Source organism: Adiantum capillus-veneris, chromosome 16, assembly GCF_014529385.1.
Source record: "Adiantum capillus-veneris isolate H3 chromosome 16, ASM1452938v2, whole genome shotgun sequence".
In the NCBI taxonomy this organism is placed as follows: domain Eukaryota; kingdom Viridiplantae; phylum Streptophyta; class Polypodiopsida; order Polypodiales; family Pteridaceae; genus Adiantum; species Adiantum capillus-veneris.
The window spans coordinates 108124253-108142645 of record NC_140946.1 but is presented as its reverse complement, the minus strand read 5'-3'; the positions used below and the strand labels follow the sequence as shown (position 1 = coordinate 108142645).

The 18393-nt window shown below is 44.1% G+C and overlaps 1 protein-coding gene across 2 annotated transcripts in view; it reads left to right on the top strand.

The window, feature by feature from the left end:
- The window catches only part of LOC147439619 (RIBOSOMAL RNA PROCESSING 5), a 227635-nt gene that overhangs the window by 65656 nt on the left and 143586 nt on the right, over positions 1-18393 (top strand). For both annotated transcript variants that reach the window (XM_086485434.1, XM_086485433.1), the window contains exons 9-23: positions 1431-1523; positions 1611-1724; positions 1816-1938; positions 2016-2201; positions 2289-2369; positions 2462-2598; positions 2696-2830; positions 2938-3110; positions 3222-3287; positions 3417-3520; positions 3590-3670; positions 3769-3843; positions 3922-4023; positions 4107-4275; positions 4476-4624. In XM_086485434.1, coding sequence (XP_086341560.1) covers positions 1431-1523; positions 1611-1724; positions 1816-1938; positions 2016-2201; positions 2289-2369; positions 2462-2598; positions 2696-2830; positions 2938-3110; positions 3222-3287; positions 3417-3520; positions 3590-3670; positions 3769-3843; positions 3922-4023; positions 4107-4275; positions 4476-4624 — 1788 coding nt within the window. The remainder of the gene's footprint in view (positions 1-1430; positions 1524-1610; positions 1725-1815; positions 1939-2015; positions 2202-2288; positions 2370-2461; positions 2599-2695; positions 2831-2937; positions 3111-3221; positions 3288-3416; positions 3521-3589; positions 3671-3768; positions 3844-3921; positions 4024-4106; positions 4276-4475; positions 4625-18393) is intronic.

Sequence of the window (18393 nt, the reverse complement as noted above, 5' to 3'; positions counted from 1 at the left end):
GCATGATCATCGGAATTCCCATCAGAATCCATGAGCATCAGTTAGGGTAATTTTTTAGTGCATTTAGCCTATTTTTCTATTTATTGGTATTTTCACATATTATTTTTAAGTGACTTTCCAACAAAAGTAGGTAGGGCAATTTTGCTAAGTTAATATATAAGCAAACCCAAGTTAGCACTTTCTGGCAGAAGAGGCAGCAGGAGCTTTCCGCTCAATAGGCAACTTCTCAGCAGTACCCCCCAGCACACCCAGTGTTTTGGAGTTCATCCTCGCCGGGCTAGATCCCCACCATTTGCGTTTTCCTCATTTGCAGATATCGCCGTCATCACCTAGATCCCCCAGCATTGCAGTTTCTCCCCGTGCTAGCAGTAGAAAGCCGAGCGCCACACAACCAGCCCAGCTTTTTCTTCACCAAAACGCCAGCCACTTTGCAGACTTCAGCGTTTTTGCTTTACAGAGTCGGATCAGCCTCGCATGCACCAGATCCATCAGCGTTTGTGTTTGTAGATACAAATCAGCCTAGCGTTTTTGGTGAAAGCCAGATTCAGCCAGCGTTTTGTGTTTTCAGTCCTAAGCCACTTCAGACCGCAGATTTTCAGCCTTATGCACAGTAGCAGGTGTCCCCCAAATTGGTTGCAGATGTTCCCCCATTTTCGGCCATGAAAACGCAACCAAAACAGTCATTTTCAGCCACCAAAACAGTCCCGAAATTCAGCGATTAGAAGATCTCAGATTTCAGCCATCAAGTCGTCGTTGTCACCACCGTTGTCGTCATCGGCATAGTCCATTGCATACGCATTGTACACCTTTGTGCAATCAAGTTAGACCACTCTCGCCGAGTAGAGGGGGGCCTTCGGAGGAGGGTTTTACAACCTCTCGGTGTCGTATCTCTTCTCTCTCCTTCTCTCAGTCCCATTCACTTGCACGCACAATATCCACTCACTTTGTTCGTGATCATAGCACTCTCCATAAGACGGAAAGCTCTCTCTTTCCCTATGAACTAAAAGGAACCTTGAGCAATAAAGATCACTAATCTTGAGAAAAAACAACATTCATTCCGCTGCACCTAACAGTAAGTGGGGATGGAGCTCTATTTCAAAGGTGAGAGGCTATATCTCCTGGAGTTCATGATATGCATATATTTAGCTAGCTCCATCCGGAACCAAATTGAGCATGTGGTACGGGGCGAAGAGTACGCAAAAAGTAGCAACTGTGACTCGTGAGAACCTCTCTTTCCTCTTTTCCTCTCTTCATAGCTGTGCGTCATGGAAATTTGTGTGCTTATGTTGTATTTAATTATTTCAACTTGTAAAGCATGATGCATTAAGCTAAGGATGTTTATAAATTTTTGAACCATATCAGGTAATAACACAAGTTTGTGTGGTGCATCAATCATCTGTATCTGTATAATCAACTTGTATTGTTGGCAGTTGAAGGCTAGGGTTCTTTATGTGGACAACACAAACAAGTCAATTGGTCTCTCACTTAACTCCCAACTTGTGCAGAACATGGCTCCCACCATTGTGAGTTGAATATAGCTTATAGCGAATAGTTTCTAGTTAAGTTTCATGTCATTGAAGGTTGTTTATTTAGCTGGTTGGTTTTCGTAGGGTGTAAAAATAGGTGACTTGTGCGAAAAGGCGACTGTTCGAAGAGTGGATATTACAATCGGGCTGCTTTTGGAGCTTCCTATCAGAGACACATCTTTTGCAGGCTATGCACATGTAAGGCACTTGCACAAAAACAATAAGTCGGTCTGCAGGATAATTCTTGGCATTACACTATTGTATCCTGATCGTAAGTTCTTGTTTCCAGATTTCTGATGCATCAGATGAACATGTGGAACAACTGCAAGAGATGTTTAAGGAAGGCAAAAAAACGAAGGCAAGGGTGATTGGCAAGAGACTGATGGATGGATTAGCTGTAGTTACATTAAAAGTAAACAAAACATATTTTTCTCGTCTTATGATAAAGTTAGCTTAGCTGACTTCAAGTTAACTAAGAGTCTCTTACAGGATAGTAAAGTCAACCAACGAGTCTTGAGCTGCGCAGATGTTCATCCTGGAATGACTATTACGGGTGAAATTACCTCCGTTGAGGCCTTTGGGGCATTTGTGAAACTTGCAGATGGTGTGAAGGCGCTCTGCCCTTTGCAACATATGTCTGAGTTTCAACGGCCAAAGCCTAGTGGAAAGTTCAAGGTAGTAATGAATGAATTTGGGGTTGCCAGTGCATTTTGATTACTTTTTATCGCAATAAGGCTGTGAACGAAACTCTTGCTTATCCAGGTTGGTGCTAGATTGAAGTTTAGAGTCCTGACTTGTGCAGCAGACACAAAGAAAATTACTGTGACTCACAAGAGGACAATGGTTAGTCATATTAGCGTTTGTCCATTCTTTTCAGTATGCATTTCTTCAAGCATCTCAAAGATGCAGGAATCTTTACTTTTTTGTTTATGCAGCTATCGTCTAAGTTGAAGCCAGTTGCCACATATGAAGAGGCTGTTGAGGGCCTTGTGACTCATGGCTGGATTTCAGGCATCGAAGATTATGGGTGTTTTGTATGCTTCTACAACAATGTCAAAGGTTTAGTTCACCGGTAAAATCTTGATCGAAGAGCCCAAGAACCTTTCAACAATTTGTTTGTGCATCCAGATTGTTGAAAGTGTGCTCCTGCTCCTTGCCTTGGTTTTCAGAACACAACTGGGCCTTGATCCTGGTGTTGATCCCAAATCTGTCTTTCAAACTGGGCAAGTGGTTAAGTGCAAGGTGTTAAGAGCAGATTCATCAGCACAAAGGCTCTCTCTTAGTTTTGTTTTATCACCTAGCAGGTTTGTTTGTAATTTTTATTTGCCTTTATCAAGTCTATCGATGTAAACTTTGATCACTCTCAGACTTGTAGTGTCAAATTTTTAAATTTAAACATTTCTTCTACCAGCCTTCTTGGGTTACATAATCCACATGGTGATGAAGAAAAGAAAATATCAGTTGGACATGAGGTTTGTGGTCTGGTTACGCATGTATCCGATTCTTTGATAACTTTGGAAGTGCCCCTGTCTAATGGTGTAGCGAAGGCTTTTATGAAAGTGGAACTTATATCAGACTTTGCTGGTTGGTGTTGAACATTAAAACTTATTATCATTATTCAAGAGTCGTTTGAAATGTGCGATGGTTGTTTTTGAATGGGCTGGCCTAAATGCAGTTACCTTTTCGCTGTTGCAGGACATGCTGAGCAGCTCAGATCTCTTCTATATCCTGGTTACAAGTTTGAGCGCCTGCGAGTCCTAGGTCAGATGCTATATTGTACTTCATGTTTGTTGATATTGCACACGGCTAGAATAAGAACTGGGCATCAAGGCTACAGAATAACTGGCCAAAGCTACAGAGTCAATGAGTGACTCATATCCATGTTTGCAGAACGAGATGATCAAAAGCTGGTTGTCACATCAAAATTCTCACTTCTATCTGCCAAGTTTATCCCATCTGATGTTTCTCAGTTGAATCCACAAGAAGTGATCTCTGTAAGGTTTTATTCATGTGTTTTGGGTGTTTGGGCATGCTCAATTGATGCTAAAGTTTGGAAAGAACAGGGTTACATTGCAAGCATCACAGACAGAGGCTGTTTTGTTCGATTTCTTGGTGGGCTTACTGGCCTTGCTAGCCTTCCACAGGTAATGTAGCCCGGTAACAGTGGGAACCTTGGAGCATGAAGTAAGTTGGCATGTAGTGTAGAGCACATAATCGATTCCCCTTCTAAACTATTGTGTAGTTACTGGATGGCTTTGTGCATAGCCCATTCAAACATTTTGCAGTAGGACAATCGGTGCGAGCCAAGGTTTTAGAGGTTGGTGACTTTCTTATATTCAAGAGAAAGAGTACAGTTTTCCTAATGCATAATAATAATGATGAGCTCTGATTTAAGGTAAATTTATTGGCTGGGAGATTCAATTTATCTTTGAAGCAATCACATTGCTACTCTACAGACACGACCTTCTTGAAGGGTTATTTTCTTGAAGAGGAAAAGGTGGTGCATTCTTTTATAAAAGTTGTGTGGTGTTTCGTCCACTGATGAAGGAAAGTTATGATGGCTGGCTCATTGAAATGCAGATTGCTGAACTGCAAGCTTCCAAATCGGATGGAGCAGAGTTGGAATGGGGAAAAGATATTGGTGTGGGAAAAGTAATAGAAGGGGAAATACAAGATATCAAAGAATATGGTGTTATTGTCAATGTGCAGAATCTGAAGGATGTTGTTGGATTTGTGACACATCATCAACGTAAGATGGTTTTTCTCTATCCTGTGTAGTCAGTAATATAAAGTTTGATAGTTGAACAGAGCTACGAGCTCAGAAAAGTGCTATGGGATACCATACTGATGAAGAACTGTAATGTTTTTGAGTTTGGATACCTTAATGTTGTATGTTGCTCACTCCCATTATTAAATTGCTAATTCTTTCTTGAAACTTTTGTTTTCCAGTAGACTCGGAAGTCAAAGTTGGAGATCATGTAACTGCCCGTATACTTGATGTCGTGAAGAGTGATGGGATTTTGGATCTGACTCTTCGCTCAGATCTTGTAAATTCTGGGAGCGTATCGACTTCTCAAATGAAAAAGATAGGTCGTAAGGTGCTGTTCTTTTTGCCTCTTTCTTTTCATCAGATTTTATCAATTCTTTTGGGAACCACCTCTGTTATATGATACAAATGAAGGCACCAATGGACAAACTCAAAAACTAATTGGCTGAGTATTTTTTGTACAGAACAATTCTTGAGAATTGTGACAGTACTAAGAATCGGGCAAGATATTGACTGATTCTTGTAACAAGCAAGTATGCAATGAAGTCTCAGAACAATTCCTGCCTCTTTTCTTCATCAGATTTCATCAATTCTTCTGGGAACAACCTCTGTTATATGATACAAATGAAGACACCAATGGACAAACTCAAAAACTAATTGGCTGAGTATATTTTGTACAGAACAATTCTTGAGAATCGTGACAGTACTAAGAATCGTGCAATATATTGGCTGATTCTTGCAACAAGCAAGTATGCAATGAAGTCTGAGATTACTGCCTTGTTAAACTTCTTTGCAGATTGTCTAGCAGAATCAAAGGTTGTCTGCTATGACAAGCTACAAGGGCCTAAGGCAGGCAAGCAGGTTAAAGCTAGCTGCGGTGGTAGAACCTTGGCTGATGTTGGCAACTTTTCAATCATGTTTCAACTTTAGTTGATGGAGCCAGGTGTACTTGTGAACCCAGCTTGCTTAACATGCTGTGATGATACAACTTCCAGCAAGCTCTTGAGCGACAGGCTCCTGCTCAAACAGCCATGGAGGAGCTCACAAGCGTTCTGGCTAAGGTGATTATCAAGTTTCTTACTTCAAGTCGTCTCTCCAGAGAGACGACCATGACCGAAGATTTGTTTCCCTCTGTAGGGGTCGTGGCCTCAACCAAGAAAACGCCTACTTAGCACTCTTCCATCCATCCACCTTGGATGGCTTAGCAGATAAATAGTACAGTGAGTTTGCACAAAACCACTTTACGACTTGGGCCACATTATGACAACAATTCTGTGAAGCTTTCAGACCAAGGGACTTCCAAGAGAAGGTTCTGGATGAGTTGGCCAACCTGATGCTCCAGCCCAAAGAGACTTTTGCAGAACTCATGACCAAAACAAAGTCTCTGGTCTCCAAGCTTCCTCAGCAACCAGGTGAATTTATGATCAAGAAATGGCTAGAGAAGGCTCTTCCTAAGACTTCTCAGCAAAAACTCAGAGAGAGTCTTTGACCTGAAGCCACTCTGGAGGAATTTGTTGCTATTGCTACTAGGATAGAGGGGGACCAGAGACTGCCTCTGTACTCTTGGAAACTCCATTAGACCCTTTGACTTCTTTATGCAGGGAACTAGAAGCCCTAAAGTTACAGCGAGCTCCTCAAGAGGAGAGGTCCTTCTCTCTTAGACAGGAGAAGCCTCTACATCACTAGGCTTTGGAACTGATTAAGCCGACCTAGAAGAGCTCAGGTCTCAGCAAGAGACTGTTGCTATGGTCTGGTGTAGCTCATGCCGCTCTCCAGGGCACCCTCTACATGAATGCCCCCTTCGGGCTGATTGCCACTTCTGTGAAAAGTCTGGACATGAGGACAAGGATTGCTACTATTTAAAGGGATTGCGACAAATACATCAAAGTCTTGCTCCTACTCTTCAACAAACTCTTGGTCCTATCTCTGCTCTCCGATACTCACTGTGTGAGGTGATCGGTTAGGGGGGGTACTTTAGCCGACAAGGGTACCATGTGCCAACTGAAAGAACAAAATTGGAGCAGATTTTAGTACTTTAACACAACTTGAGATAGAGAGAGAATTCAAACAGTAGACATGGAGTGGTGAAGTTCCACTCCTAGATGCTCTGGCCCCAAAACCCTGGTGCCCCGTTTGATACTTATTTTATATTGATCTTCAACAGAGAGTACAACTGCCACACTTAGATCTGCAACAACTGCTAGACCCAAAAAGTCTCCCCCAAGGCTCTTATTTAATGGTAGCTGGCCGAGCATCTGGTACAAAAGCTTCTGATAAAAATTGGGCTCAAAATCTGCCACGTGAGTATCCCTAAAAAAATCTACCGTGATTTTTGGGTCGCCATGTCATTAGGTTTGTCACATCATCACAACGCTTTCTCTCTTCCTCCCTTGGTTAGGGCTGCCACGTCATCGCTTCGGTGACCTACCCCCCTCCCTCAGTGATTGCTGACGATTCCACTTGCAAAAATTGTCACAAGTGAGATGAGGTGGCATAACCTATTGACCCTCTTTAGGGTCAGTGAAGTTAAGAACCGGGGCAAACACTATAGCAAGGTTGAAATTTTGTAATGATATGATGTGGCGGCAGTCTCCTCGAAACGCGTTGCGATTTACGGGCTGCCACGTGGCAGTCCATATGGACGCAAAGCTGGAGTTCTGATGTTGCTTTTGGGTCTGCGCTTTTGGGCAGACTAAAACTAGTTTTGGGGATGCCCAATTTAGTATGAGCCAAGGGTCTCTCTCTCTGGTAGATGAGCTTAGGAGCCTTGCAAAGAGAAGATCCCGTGGCAAGTCGTACTTTTTGAAGAAACAATAAAGAAAGAAACACTAAAAGGATAGCCAGACTTTGGAGCTAGTGCATCTAAAAGTGGAAGTGTGTTGCTTCGTGTCGACTCTCCTCCTCTCTCCCTCTGTCTCTCTCCATTTGAGTTGAATCATTGCAATTTCCGTTTGTGTGTTGCTATTGATTTCTTGCTTGGGCGTCCAAGCCTGCTACTACAGTGGTATCAAAGTTCAGTCGATTCTTCTCCTACGAAGGATTTGATCCTTTTTTGGCAAGAGACATGGGTTTTAGCAATGAATCCGACTGAGAGGACAGTGGTCCACCAACTACCCATATCCCAGAAGATGAAGAGCACTGCACACCTACAAACGGAGATTCTAATGAGAGCAAGCCTCTCTTTGAGGATTTGAGAGAACTCAATGGCAAGTTTCTGGCGGGGGATCTCAACATAAAGGAGTACAAGCATCATCTACTGGTTGATACTTGTGTGAAGAGAATGATCAAGTACTCCAAGGACCCAAACTACATGAAGTATTTGAAGAAGCATCCGCTTGATGAGGTACACTCTTGATGGTAGAATGCCATCCACTCACCTATAGGGTCGGTTATGAAGACAAAAGCAAAGGTCGGTGTGGAAAAGCAAAAACTGTACTCTCAAGAAGTTTTTGGTGAAGCTCTTGAGTATTGCTTCTATACAATACAGCTTTGAGAACGTGGGTAAAGTTTAAGAAAGTGTTCGCTTCAGCATGGTTGACCGAGCTGTATGAACAGGAGTTGACTACAGCTTGTGTCACAAACTGTCAATGTGGCAAACCTTGAAGATTTGACCAAGCTGGCCGAGGGGCCTAAAACCTAGAAGCTGAAGAAGAAAGCCCAATTTCAAAAGATGGCCAAGGTGCCTAAAAACCTCAACTGAAGACCAAAGGGGTTAGGATTAAAAATCCTAACCCTAGCAACTTGGAGGACTTGGCTGAGGGACTTGAATTCTAAAAGAACAAGAACACACACACAAAACCCAAAATTTGTAGATCATGGACGTATCTGCGATTTCCGAAAATCTGTGATGACGTGGTAGCAATGTACGGACAGCCAAGAGGTCGCATGCTTTTGGACCTAAGCTTTTAGATCTGATGCTTTTCATGTGAGGTGCTTTTTGGATAGGCCAAGGGCCTTTAAAATTTAAATATGCTATGGGGGCAGCATTCTACCGCGTGGAGAAGTAGAGCAGAGTTCCTAGAGCTAGTACCTTGTTGAAGCAACATAAAGAAATACCCAAAGGGGCGCCAAGGTTTGGGGCTAATGTCGTCTGGGACTGGAATTCCGCCACTCCGTGTCTTTCTTGTGAATTTTCTCTCTCTGTCCTTGTTTTAGTTGCTTTGAAGTGCTACTCTGTTCCAATATGTTCTTTTAAGTTGGCACGTCGCGTTACAGTGGTATCTGAGCTTCAGATATGTGCTTGTCAGAATTGCCCTCCCGTTACAGTGGTATCAGAGCGTCAGCCAGGCGTGTGCTTTTGGATTCTATAGAGTACCTGTAGTTCCTTCATGATGAACTCCATGACATACTCTCGAGGCATCCTCAACAGATTCTCCCGATTTGGCAAAGCTTTCAGGAGTTTCTAAATTACATGTTGCCACCTCTGTTGCCTCAGGTTGTTCCTCCTCCTTCGGCACCAAAATAGTACAACGGCTTCTACTCGACAACCCACTGAATCTTCTATTATGATCGGGGAGCTTTTAGAAACTTGGTGCAACCATATGATTCCTACCTAGTGCAGCCGCCTCTGCCACTGCCGTTGCCATCATCTTCCTTTCCGCCACTTGGGTATAACGGTTGAAGCCGGTATGCCTACCCCTATTATCCACATACTGGATTTGCTCCGAATCAGCCAAAAGATTTGAGTGATGGTGGATCTACAATAAATTTTTTCACTCTTCAAGGGCGAAGATAGGAAGAAAGCCTTACAATACTTGTAGCAGTTTGACGACATCAATGCCTTGGAAAACTACAATGAAGGATCAACAATCTCTTGAGCCACTGGGTTTCTCAAAGGTAAGTGGTGGAGTTCTATAGCTACCAAGCCGCATGCCATAAGGAATTCCCAAGTTTTCAATAATATTTTTCGCCAGAGCCACAAGACATCCCTCTTTGAAGTACAACTCTTGGCAGAATGGAGTAACTTGAAAATGCTTGCCACGGAAACCATGGAAGACTACAACCAAAGGTTCCTCGATGTTTACCTTCCGGTGTCTTTCTTCAAGCTGATAACCTTGGAGGACGAGTGCAGATCTTATACCATTGGACTGCCATCACCTCTATGGGAATATTGTTTGTCTAAACAAGTTTCTATCATGCAAGAGCTTATGGGCCATTTTGTGGTTGGTTACAAGCTGATGAAAGGACTATTGGGGTTTGTTAGGGACGATCGATCGAGAAACACTCAGAATCCTTGACAACAATGCACAAATTATTGGAATTCTCGAGATAATTTGACTCAACCCTCAAGACCTCGTTTGACACCTCGCCAACGAGAAACTCAGATGCATGCTTTCAGCCGGGGGACACCTCCTATGTATGTCCTACACGAGGGGATAAGCCTCCTGTGACAAGACGGGCACCACGAGCTAATAGAAAAGAACAGAATAAATAGACTTTTAGCACTTCAATAACCACTGATTTGAAAGAGAGAGAGAGAGAGAGCACACACGACTCGGAGTGGCGGAATTCCACCCCAGAGAGTATTGGCCCCCACCCCAAACCTTGGCGCCCCTTTTGGTATTTCTCTATATTATTTGAACTCAGTACAATGCCGATACTCGCGCTCTGCACGTTTTCACTGAAGCATGCCAGAGACTGAGTCCTCTGCACTTATTTAAAGGCCTTGAAAAGCAGTTTACATGAAAAGCTTGAAACTCAAAAGCAACTGGCCCAAAAGCTAGCGTTGAAAAACTGCCCAGCATAAATCACCGAAATTCGTACAGGTTGCCACATCATCATTGTCAGTGTGAAGCGTGGAATCCGTACAGTTTGCCACGTGAGCAGTCTAGCGTAGATCCGTACAGTTTGCCACGTCATCAACCTCTGCGCAAGTCAGCATGTGTGTGCTGGTCTTGCTTTAATTTTTTTTAATGCCTTTATGTCCTCAGGAGCAGATGTCACCAGGAGGTGTATTTTTCCTGTTGCCTTCCGTAAATAAGTATTAGATATATTTATTTTATTTTTACTTGTTTGTCCCGGAACCCTTGAAAAGGTGCAAGTGGACATTGCATGGCCAGTGTGAAACGGCTGCAGCCAAATGGGTTTCTCACATCGGGGATCTAGGTCGGTCAGACAGGGACTGCCCGGGCCAGTTAGCATTGAATTCTGACGAGTATGGAAGCTCGTGTGTGCCAAAGTGGAATTTGGGCCACTCGTCAAGTCACTGCAACTTTATAAGTTGAAAGGGGCCAGTAAATTAACCCACATTGTAGATGTTGGTCAAATGGTAGTCTTCAATGATGGTCAGGAGACCGATAGGGACGCCATGGAAGCATCTCCTAAAATTTAGGGAACTGCTATTTTTGACCGGAAAATGTGTTCACGTCATTAGCTCTGGAATGACAAGGGGAACATTCTATTGCTCTGCTGCCAAGTCAACTGATGCACGAGTTGAGATATTTTTAGCAGGGAAAGCCCAAACTCGGAAACTGGGCGACGTGTCAGCCTGTGAGCGATTCTGCCACTCTGGGAGGCAAAAACGAGCTGCATATCAACAAAGGGGGCGCCATTTTCAGCCTCAGGTGGATTGTAGCAGGTACAGAAACTATGGAATGCTTACCTTGCCCTCTATGCACAGTATGGTGACGGGAGTGATACCCTGCACGTTACATACTGCTCTCTTTCTCTCCTACGTACAGTATGTTATGCCCCACTAGTGGGCTTCTCATTTGACCTATGTACAGTTCTTGGGGTTTATGCGCGTTTGCCAAGGCAAAAGCCTTCTGAACAGGAACCGGATTAGCTAATTGCTAATCCCCCACAGGTACGCACAGTTCCATCACGAAAGATTGCGAGTTTGGAGAGTTTTCTCGCGTGAAAACTCGTCCAATTCACAGGGGAACTGTCCCATTGCGTGCGGGAGCCCTTGGGACACGCGTAAGCGTGTTCGCTCCGCTAAAAACGATCCAAAACAGGGAATTACAGCCTGCTGTGTTTTTCTGCAGGTTTAGGGTTTCACACCTAAACTGCAAGGGAACATCGGGGGATCCTCGTGAGAGCCTTGGGATGCGTGTACAAGCTTTTGGGCTCCCGGCAGTGAAAAACAGAGAATTACAGCCCGCTGAATTTCTGTGACAGCTCACCAGAAAGCTTCCAGATATCGAGAGAATCCGTCCTAGACAGGTGTTTTTGATCTACAGGGGTTTTTGTGCCGTTATGTTGTCGAAATCCGATCAAAAACTTGCGTCTTCAGCCCTCGCCAGGTTTGGACAGCTTTGTGAAAGCTTGTGCGAAGTGGTTCGATCGTCTACTTTAATTTGAATAAAGAAATACCGAAAGGGGCGCCAATCTTTGGGGCCTACAGGGTGTCGGTCTCGTGTGCGCAGTGACATTCTAGTCGTTGGACGCAACTGTGTTCTCTTCCCTTCTCAGTGCTCTGTGTAAAGTTAACGGGTAATTGAAATAGTACCGCCCTCTACGTTGTATAGGCCGGTTATAGCAGAAGGTTCTCTCAAGACGTCGAGGCTTGCTCAGGACATGTAGTAAATGTATTAAACATCGAAAACATCGGCCTTCTTGTAAAACGGTTTCTCGTTGACGTCGTGTCAGACGAGGCCTTTGAGGTTGGGTGTCACGAGACTTCCGAGAATTTGTTCGTTGTTGTTGAGAGTGCCGGAGGTTCTTTTGTGGTGAACTCCAACTTTCCCTTTATGAGTTTGTAGCCGACCTCCGCATTGTCCATAAGCTCTTGCATGGTGGAGACTTGCTTGGATGGTGTATCACTTGCAATGGGCCTCCAAGAGAACAGATCTAAAGGACACCGGAAGGTACACGTCGAGAAACCTTTGGTTATAGTCGTCTATGGTTTCGGTGGCAAGCATTTTCAAGTTGCCCTACTCTGCCAAAATCCGGACTTCAAACATAGAAGTCATGTAACTACATGCAAAAACTGTCTTGAAAGCTTGCTAGGTCCTTGGAGCATGCGGTTGTGTCGCGATTGAACTCCACCATTGCATAGCATTATCTTTAAGAAATCCCGTTGCTCGAGAAATCTTGGATCCTTCTCTTGCATATGGCTTATGCCCTGTAAGACATGAGCGGTGAAGACGAGAGCGCGGATGATGCGCGATGAAGTAAGGGTGGGACTGGCTAATAAGTCCGGGGTCTAGACACGAAGATTCTTCAAATAAAATTCCAATAGACTTTAGGCGCCGGTTTGCTCTGTCTGCTCTTTTGTAGGACCGGTATGCTTTCAAAAAAGCACATGCTTGATGCATTGTGACAAGACGGGCACCATGTGCTAATATAAAAGAACAGACTGAATAGACTTTTAGCACTTCAATAACCATTGAATTGAAAGAGAGAGAGCACATGCGACATGGAGTTGCGGAATTCCACCTAGAGACTATTGACCCCAAACCTTGGCGCCCCTTTCGGTATTTCTCTATATTACTTGAACTCAGTACAATGCCGATACTCACTCTCTGCACCTTCTTACTGAAGCGTGCCATAGACTGAGCCCTCTGCCCTTGGCCTTGAAAAGCAGTTCACATGAAAAGCTTAAAACTCAAAAGCAACTGGCCCCAAAGCTGGCGTTGAAAAACTGCCCAACGTAAATCACGGAAAATCGTACAGGTTGCCACGTCATCATTGTGAATTTAAATCGTGGAAATCCGTACGGTTTGCCACGTCAGTAGTGGAGCGCAGATTGCGGACATTCGTACAGCTTGTGTCACAAACCAGTGACGTAGCAGTACACACACGGTCATTGCTAACGTGGCAAGCATGCCCGGATTTTCCGCTGAATGCTGAAGTGGCACTGTCCGTACGGACGGCCAAGATGGAGACTATCCCTGATTGGCACGATTTGAAAAATGTCCATGAAGTTGGAAGCTTCTTGGGCTTGTGTTCATACTACAGGCGGTTCATTAGAAATTTTGCAGAGGTTGCTTTCCCTTTGCATATCTTGACACAAAAAGGAGTCCCTTTCTCGTGGGGACCCACAGAGATGACTGCCTTTCAGACATTGAAAGAGAAACTGACTACAGGTCCAGTTTTGACTTTACCGGATTTGCAGAAGTCATTCGAAGTATATTGTGATGCTTGTGGTCGTAGTTTGGGTGTGATCTGAATGCAAGATGGCCATGTCATTGCCTACGAAAGCCGATTGTTTTCAAGGCCGGAATGGACATCACAGACTTCTGAGAAAGAGCTTTTGGCGGTTATCCATGCTCTTACTCATTGGCTCCTTGGAGCGGATTTTACTGTCTTCACAGACCTTCAGAGTTTACGCAACTTCTTGTCACAGAAGCAGCTACCGGAAAAGCAGACACGGTGGGCGAACATCTTGTCACAGTTTCACTTCCAGATTGTTCACATGTAGGGACAGAAGAACTTGGTGGCAGATGCTTTGTCTCAAAAGTCGTTGGTTATGGCTATTTCCGCGATACATCATAGGAGCTTCGAGGATATGGTCGATCAGTATGCCACATATACAGATTTCATAGATATTTTCACTCGGATACCGAATGGGGAGGTAGTAGCAGGATATTCCATTCGGGATGGTTACTTTATGAGGAAAACGATGTTGTGCGTTACACAGCCTTTGAGGGAAATGGTTTTAACCGAATGCCACTGTCCACCTTTTACGGGTCACCACGGCATTGCTACCACCTTGAAAGGTGTGGAGAGGTACTTCTTTTGGCCGAGACTCAAGAAGGACGTGGACGATTTTGTACTCTGTTGCTTGGTATGCCAGAAGGTCAAGTTTGACAGGCAGAAAGCACTGGGATTGTTACAACCGTTACCCATACCTACCCGCCCCTGGGAAAGTATTGCAATGGATTTCATTTTTGATCTCCCGAGAACACAGAGTGGTCACGATGGTATCTGGACTGTTGTTGACAGATTTAACAAGCAAGCTCATTTCATTCCAGTAAAGAAAATAGTCAAGTCGGATCACTTAGCGCGACTGTTTGTGGCCCAGATCTTCAGATTACATGGCATGCTTGAGACGATTGCTTCCGACAGGGACCCCAGATTCACGAGTTTGTTTTGGAAGGCTGTTTGGGGGAACATTGGCACGCGGTTGCAGTTCTCGTCCTCGTTCCACCCGTAGACTGACGGGCAATCAGAGATTGCAAATTCGGTGGTACTAGATTTTCTGAAGTCTTACATCTCGGATCAGAAGACTCAATGGGAAAAGTATTTACCTTTTGTGGAATTTGCCTACAATAACACGATACACTCTTCGACAGGGAAGGCGCCATTTGAGATTATTGAAGGTGCTATGAAGGTTCCACCCTTCCTAAGCACGAAAGATAAGATTTTTGAAGCTGATGAGTACACATGTGACTTGGACACGGCTTTTGCCAAGGTCCACGACAGAAAAAGGCAGCAGATCGCCATCGTCGCGATTTGAAATTGAAGGAGAACGATTGGGTGCTCTTACATTTTGAGAAGGCATGCCTTAGAAAGAAAAAGGGAAAGGAGAGGCTTTTTACAAAGCTTAGTATGCGATACTACGGACCTTTCGAGATTTTCGAAAAGATAAATGATGTCTCCTTTCAATTCAAGCTGCCCAATACTTGGAGAATTTACAATGCTTTTCATGTGAGTCTCTTGAAGCCTTTTAAAGGTGATGTGCCTGAAGATTGGGAGCCTGATGAGCAACCCGAACTGGAAGAAAACGAGGAGATCCTTGTTCCAGAACAGATATTGGCACATAAAGACAGAAAGATTAATAGTAAAGTGATAAGAACTATCCTGCATTGGATGCGAAGTGCATGGAGGGGGAGGACCTAGCAGATACTCCTCAGATTGTGAATCTTTACCTCTAAGCATTTGGACTAGCGTAGTCTATAGATTCTAATGGAACCCCGAACTCAGCTTGGGTGGAATCTGGTGCAGCGGGTATGCACAAGACGGGAGTCGCTCCACTCCTTTGTCTACAGATTGCCTCGATTTTTGATACTAAAGTTACTGATGTCTCTTTAAGTTTCAGGGATACTGTGAGCTGACAGTATTCTGCTGTATGACTTTATGAACTGGAATTCCCGATAATATGATATTAATTTGTCCTTGACTTGTGTAAGTGCAGGAACTGATAGATGAACTGACTGGAGCATTTTGGTGTGAACGATCTCGATAGACGTGGTTGCAATAAGGATTAGTCAATCGGGCATCTGTGAGGTCCCGATTGGATCTAGATGCGATTGCTAAATACGTTGCTGATAAATCATGGTCTGAGAATCTTAATGAATAATGAATCTGATTTGTCATGTGATGTCAAGTGATGTCCTATGATGTTCTGTGATGTGACTGTCGATTGGTACATGTGCTAGATGTGTGTTCCTAGTGCGTCGGTTCCACATAGTCACAATTTATGGCCTCTGTCTGTTTTGCAGGCGTAATGGACGGCGATTACAATGCTTTCAAGAGGCGGGTATGTCACAAACCAGTGACGTGGTAGTACACACAGACGCGGTCATTGCTTATGTGGCAGACATTCCCGGATTTTCCACTGAATGCTGGCGTGGCAGTGCCGTACAGACAGTTTCGGGATTTACGGCGCGTTTTGCGGATTGATGACGTGGCAACATCGGACGGAATTACAATGCTTTCAAGAGGGGGGTATGTCACAAACCATTGACGTGGCAGTACACACACGCGGTCATTGCTGACGTGGCAGGCATTCCTGGATTTTCCGCTGAATGCTAACGTGGCACTGGCGTATGGACAGTTCCGGGATTTACGCTGCGTTTTGCGGACTGATAATGTGGCAACAGCGTACGGAATTTCTCCTGCTTTATTCTACGCAAGGGCTAGAAACTTCTTACGCTGAAGCGTTTTGGGAGTTGCTTTAATTCCCCAAGAGAGCTTTTGAGAGGAACTTGCTTTTTTTTTGAAAGCTTTTGGGACAGCTTTTGGGGCTTTGCTTTTGGCATCCCTTTTAACTCTTTATAAGTGTGGCTTGGGCTCCCACTTCTCAGAGCATCTGGACGTAGAGTCTGAGAGTGAGACCCAACCACTCCGTGTACTTTGTGCAACAAATTAATACAAAAACAAATACCAAAAGGGGCGCTAGTTTTTGGGGCCAGTATCTCTAGGCACGAAACTCCGTCGGGCTATGTCGAATCAATTGTGAACTGTGAACTGTTTTGAAGTGAATTCTTGTCGTGTCGCCGGTAGAATTTTGACTTGGAGTGTCCAAGTTTGTTACAGTTTGCCACGTCATCAACCTCTGCGCAAGTTAGCATGTGTGTGTGCGCGCGTTGGTTTTGCTTTATTTGTTTTCAATGCCTTTATGTCCTGGGCCCCATGGAATTGGGTCCCAAAAGTTGGTGGAACTTTTTAATTCTTCTGTTGCTCCTCTTTAGGGTTTAGGCCCCTTGGCCGGTGGCTCCGTTCTTCAGTGACTTGACATGTTAGTAGTTTGTGACATCCCCCCAATATAAAGAAATACTGAAAGCAGGTTTGGGGCCAATACTCTTTGGGGTGGAATTCCGCCACGTCGTGTCGCGTGTCGTCTCTCTCTCTCTCTCTCTCTCTCTCTCTCTCTCTCTTTCAGTTCAGTTGTTGTTGAAGTGCTAAAAGTCACTTCAGTCTGTTCTTTTCTCTTGGCACGTGGTGCCCATCTGTTTACCTCCAGAGCAACCTCCTGCTTAGGAAGCCAAAATTGCAAATAGGACTTGTTCCTAACATTATGACATCTGACTTGGATGGTGCTAAAGAATTATGCAGAGCATATGGGATGATGTGCCCTTGAGATTATAGTTTAGAGTGTCATGCTACCAATGTGGATTTGCTTTGTAAGTGCGTATCCAAGAAACTCCCAAGATGATTTCTTCATTGAGATCTTTATCTGCCATGATGTGGAATTGATGTGAGCAGATGTTACCATCGATGTTTATTGAGACATTTGCTTTTTTCAGACTAACCATCGTTCCTTTGTTAGCTGCTCGGAGCTCAATCTTTGTTGGATCCATCATGGAGTTCAATAATTTGAGGTATGTAGAATACCGCATGGCATTAACGTGTGCTCCAGTATCCACAAGTGCTCTTTCTGTTTTGTCTCATCGACGAGTTGGACATTGATGTGTACATCCATACCTCCAGATCAATGGTTTCGATGTACTTATCCTCTTCGACCCAGGAGCTACCGAGAATTTGATCTATCCAGAGTTTTTCAAGCAAATGGACTTTGAACATGATCAGTTTGTGGAGAACTTGAAGCCGAGCTAGCCACAGGGCTAACTCAAAAAGTTGTACCACTCATTGGTGCTCTTTTGATGACCATCCAAGGGTACTGTGGCAAGGTAGACTTACATATCACGAAGTTAGGGCATTGTGACACTATTTTGGGCATGCCTTGAGACGACAAGAACGATGCTACCATCTAGATCCGGAATAGTATTATCACTTCGGTGCAAAACGACAAGCCAGTTGTACTTTGGCTTCGATTGACCGAGAAAACCGATCATGATTTTACGTTTGCATTGTATTTAGATACTTTCGAACTTTGTTTGAGAATACTGTTTGTCGAATTGTTTGAAATAGAATTCATTTATGTTGAACTTGTCTTGGTGCTGATTGAGAATTGCTTGGTTTTGATTTTGATGTTGGTTTCAAGTGGATTTTGGTCTGTGAAAAACTCTTGGCTCGGACATTGGTTTAGGAGGAGTATTTATGTGGATGTGTTATAAGGAAACCTCTAAGGAATTTAGGCTGTGGTCTGAGGAGCATTTAGTTGTAAAGGGAACCTCTGAACAGCACAGGTTGCGGTCTGGGGAGCGTTTGGTTGTATGAGTCGTGTGAATTTCATGGCTTGGACTTCGGTTCTCAGGGGGAGGATTCATGAGGAATTGTGGCCTTTGAAATTTCTCATGACCTAGGCCTCGATTCTCGGGGAAAGTATTCATTGGAGAGTATATGTCTTTATGTCCTGTGATTTCATGTGTATTTATTTGTGTTGCATTGTGATGTGCCAACCATATTCCATATTGGGTGAGATTTCTTGGGTAGTACTTTTAGTGCATCAAGACACCCCTTTGAATATCACCGCGGTTTGGGTGTGATGGCTAACTTTCCTATGCGTGAATATCAAGAGCTCCTATACGG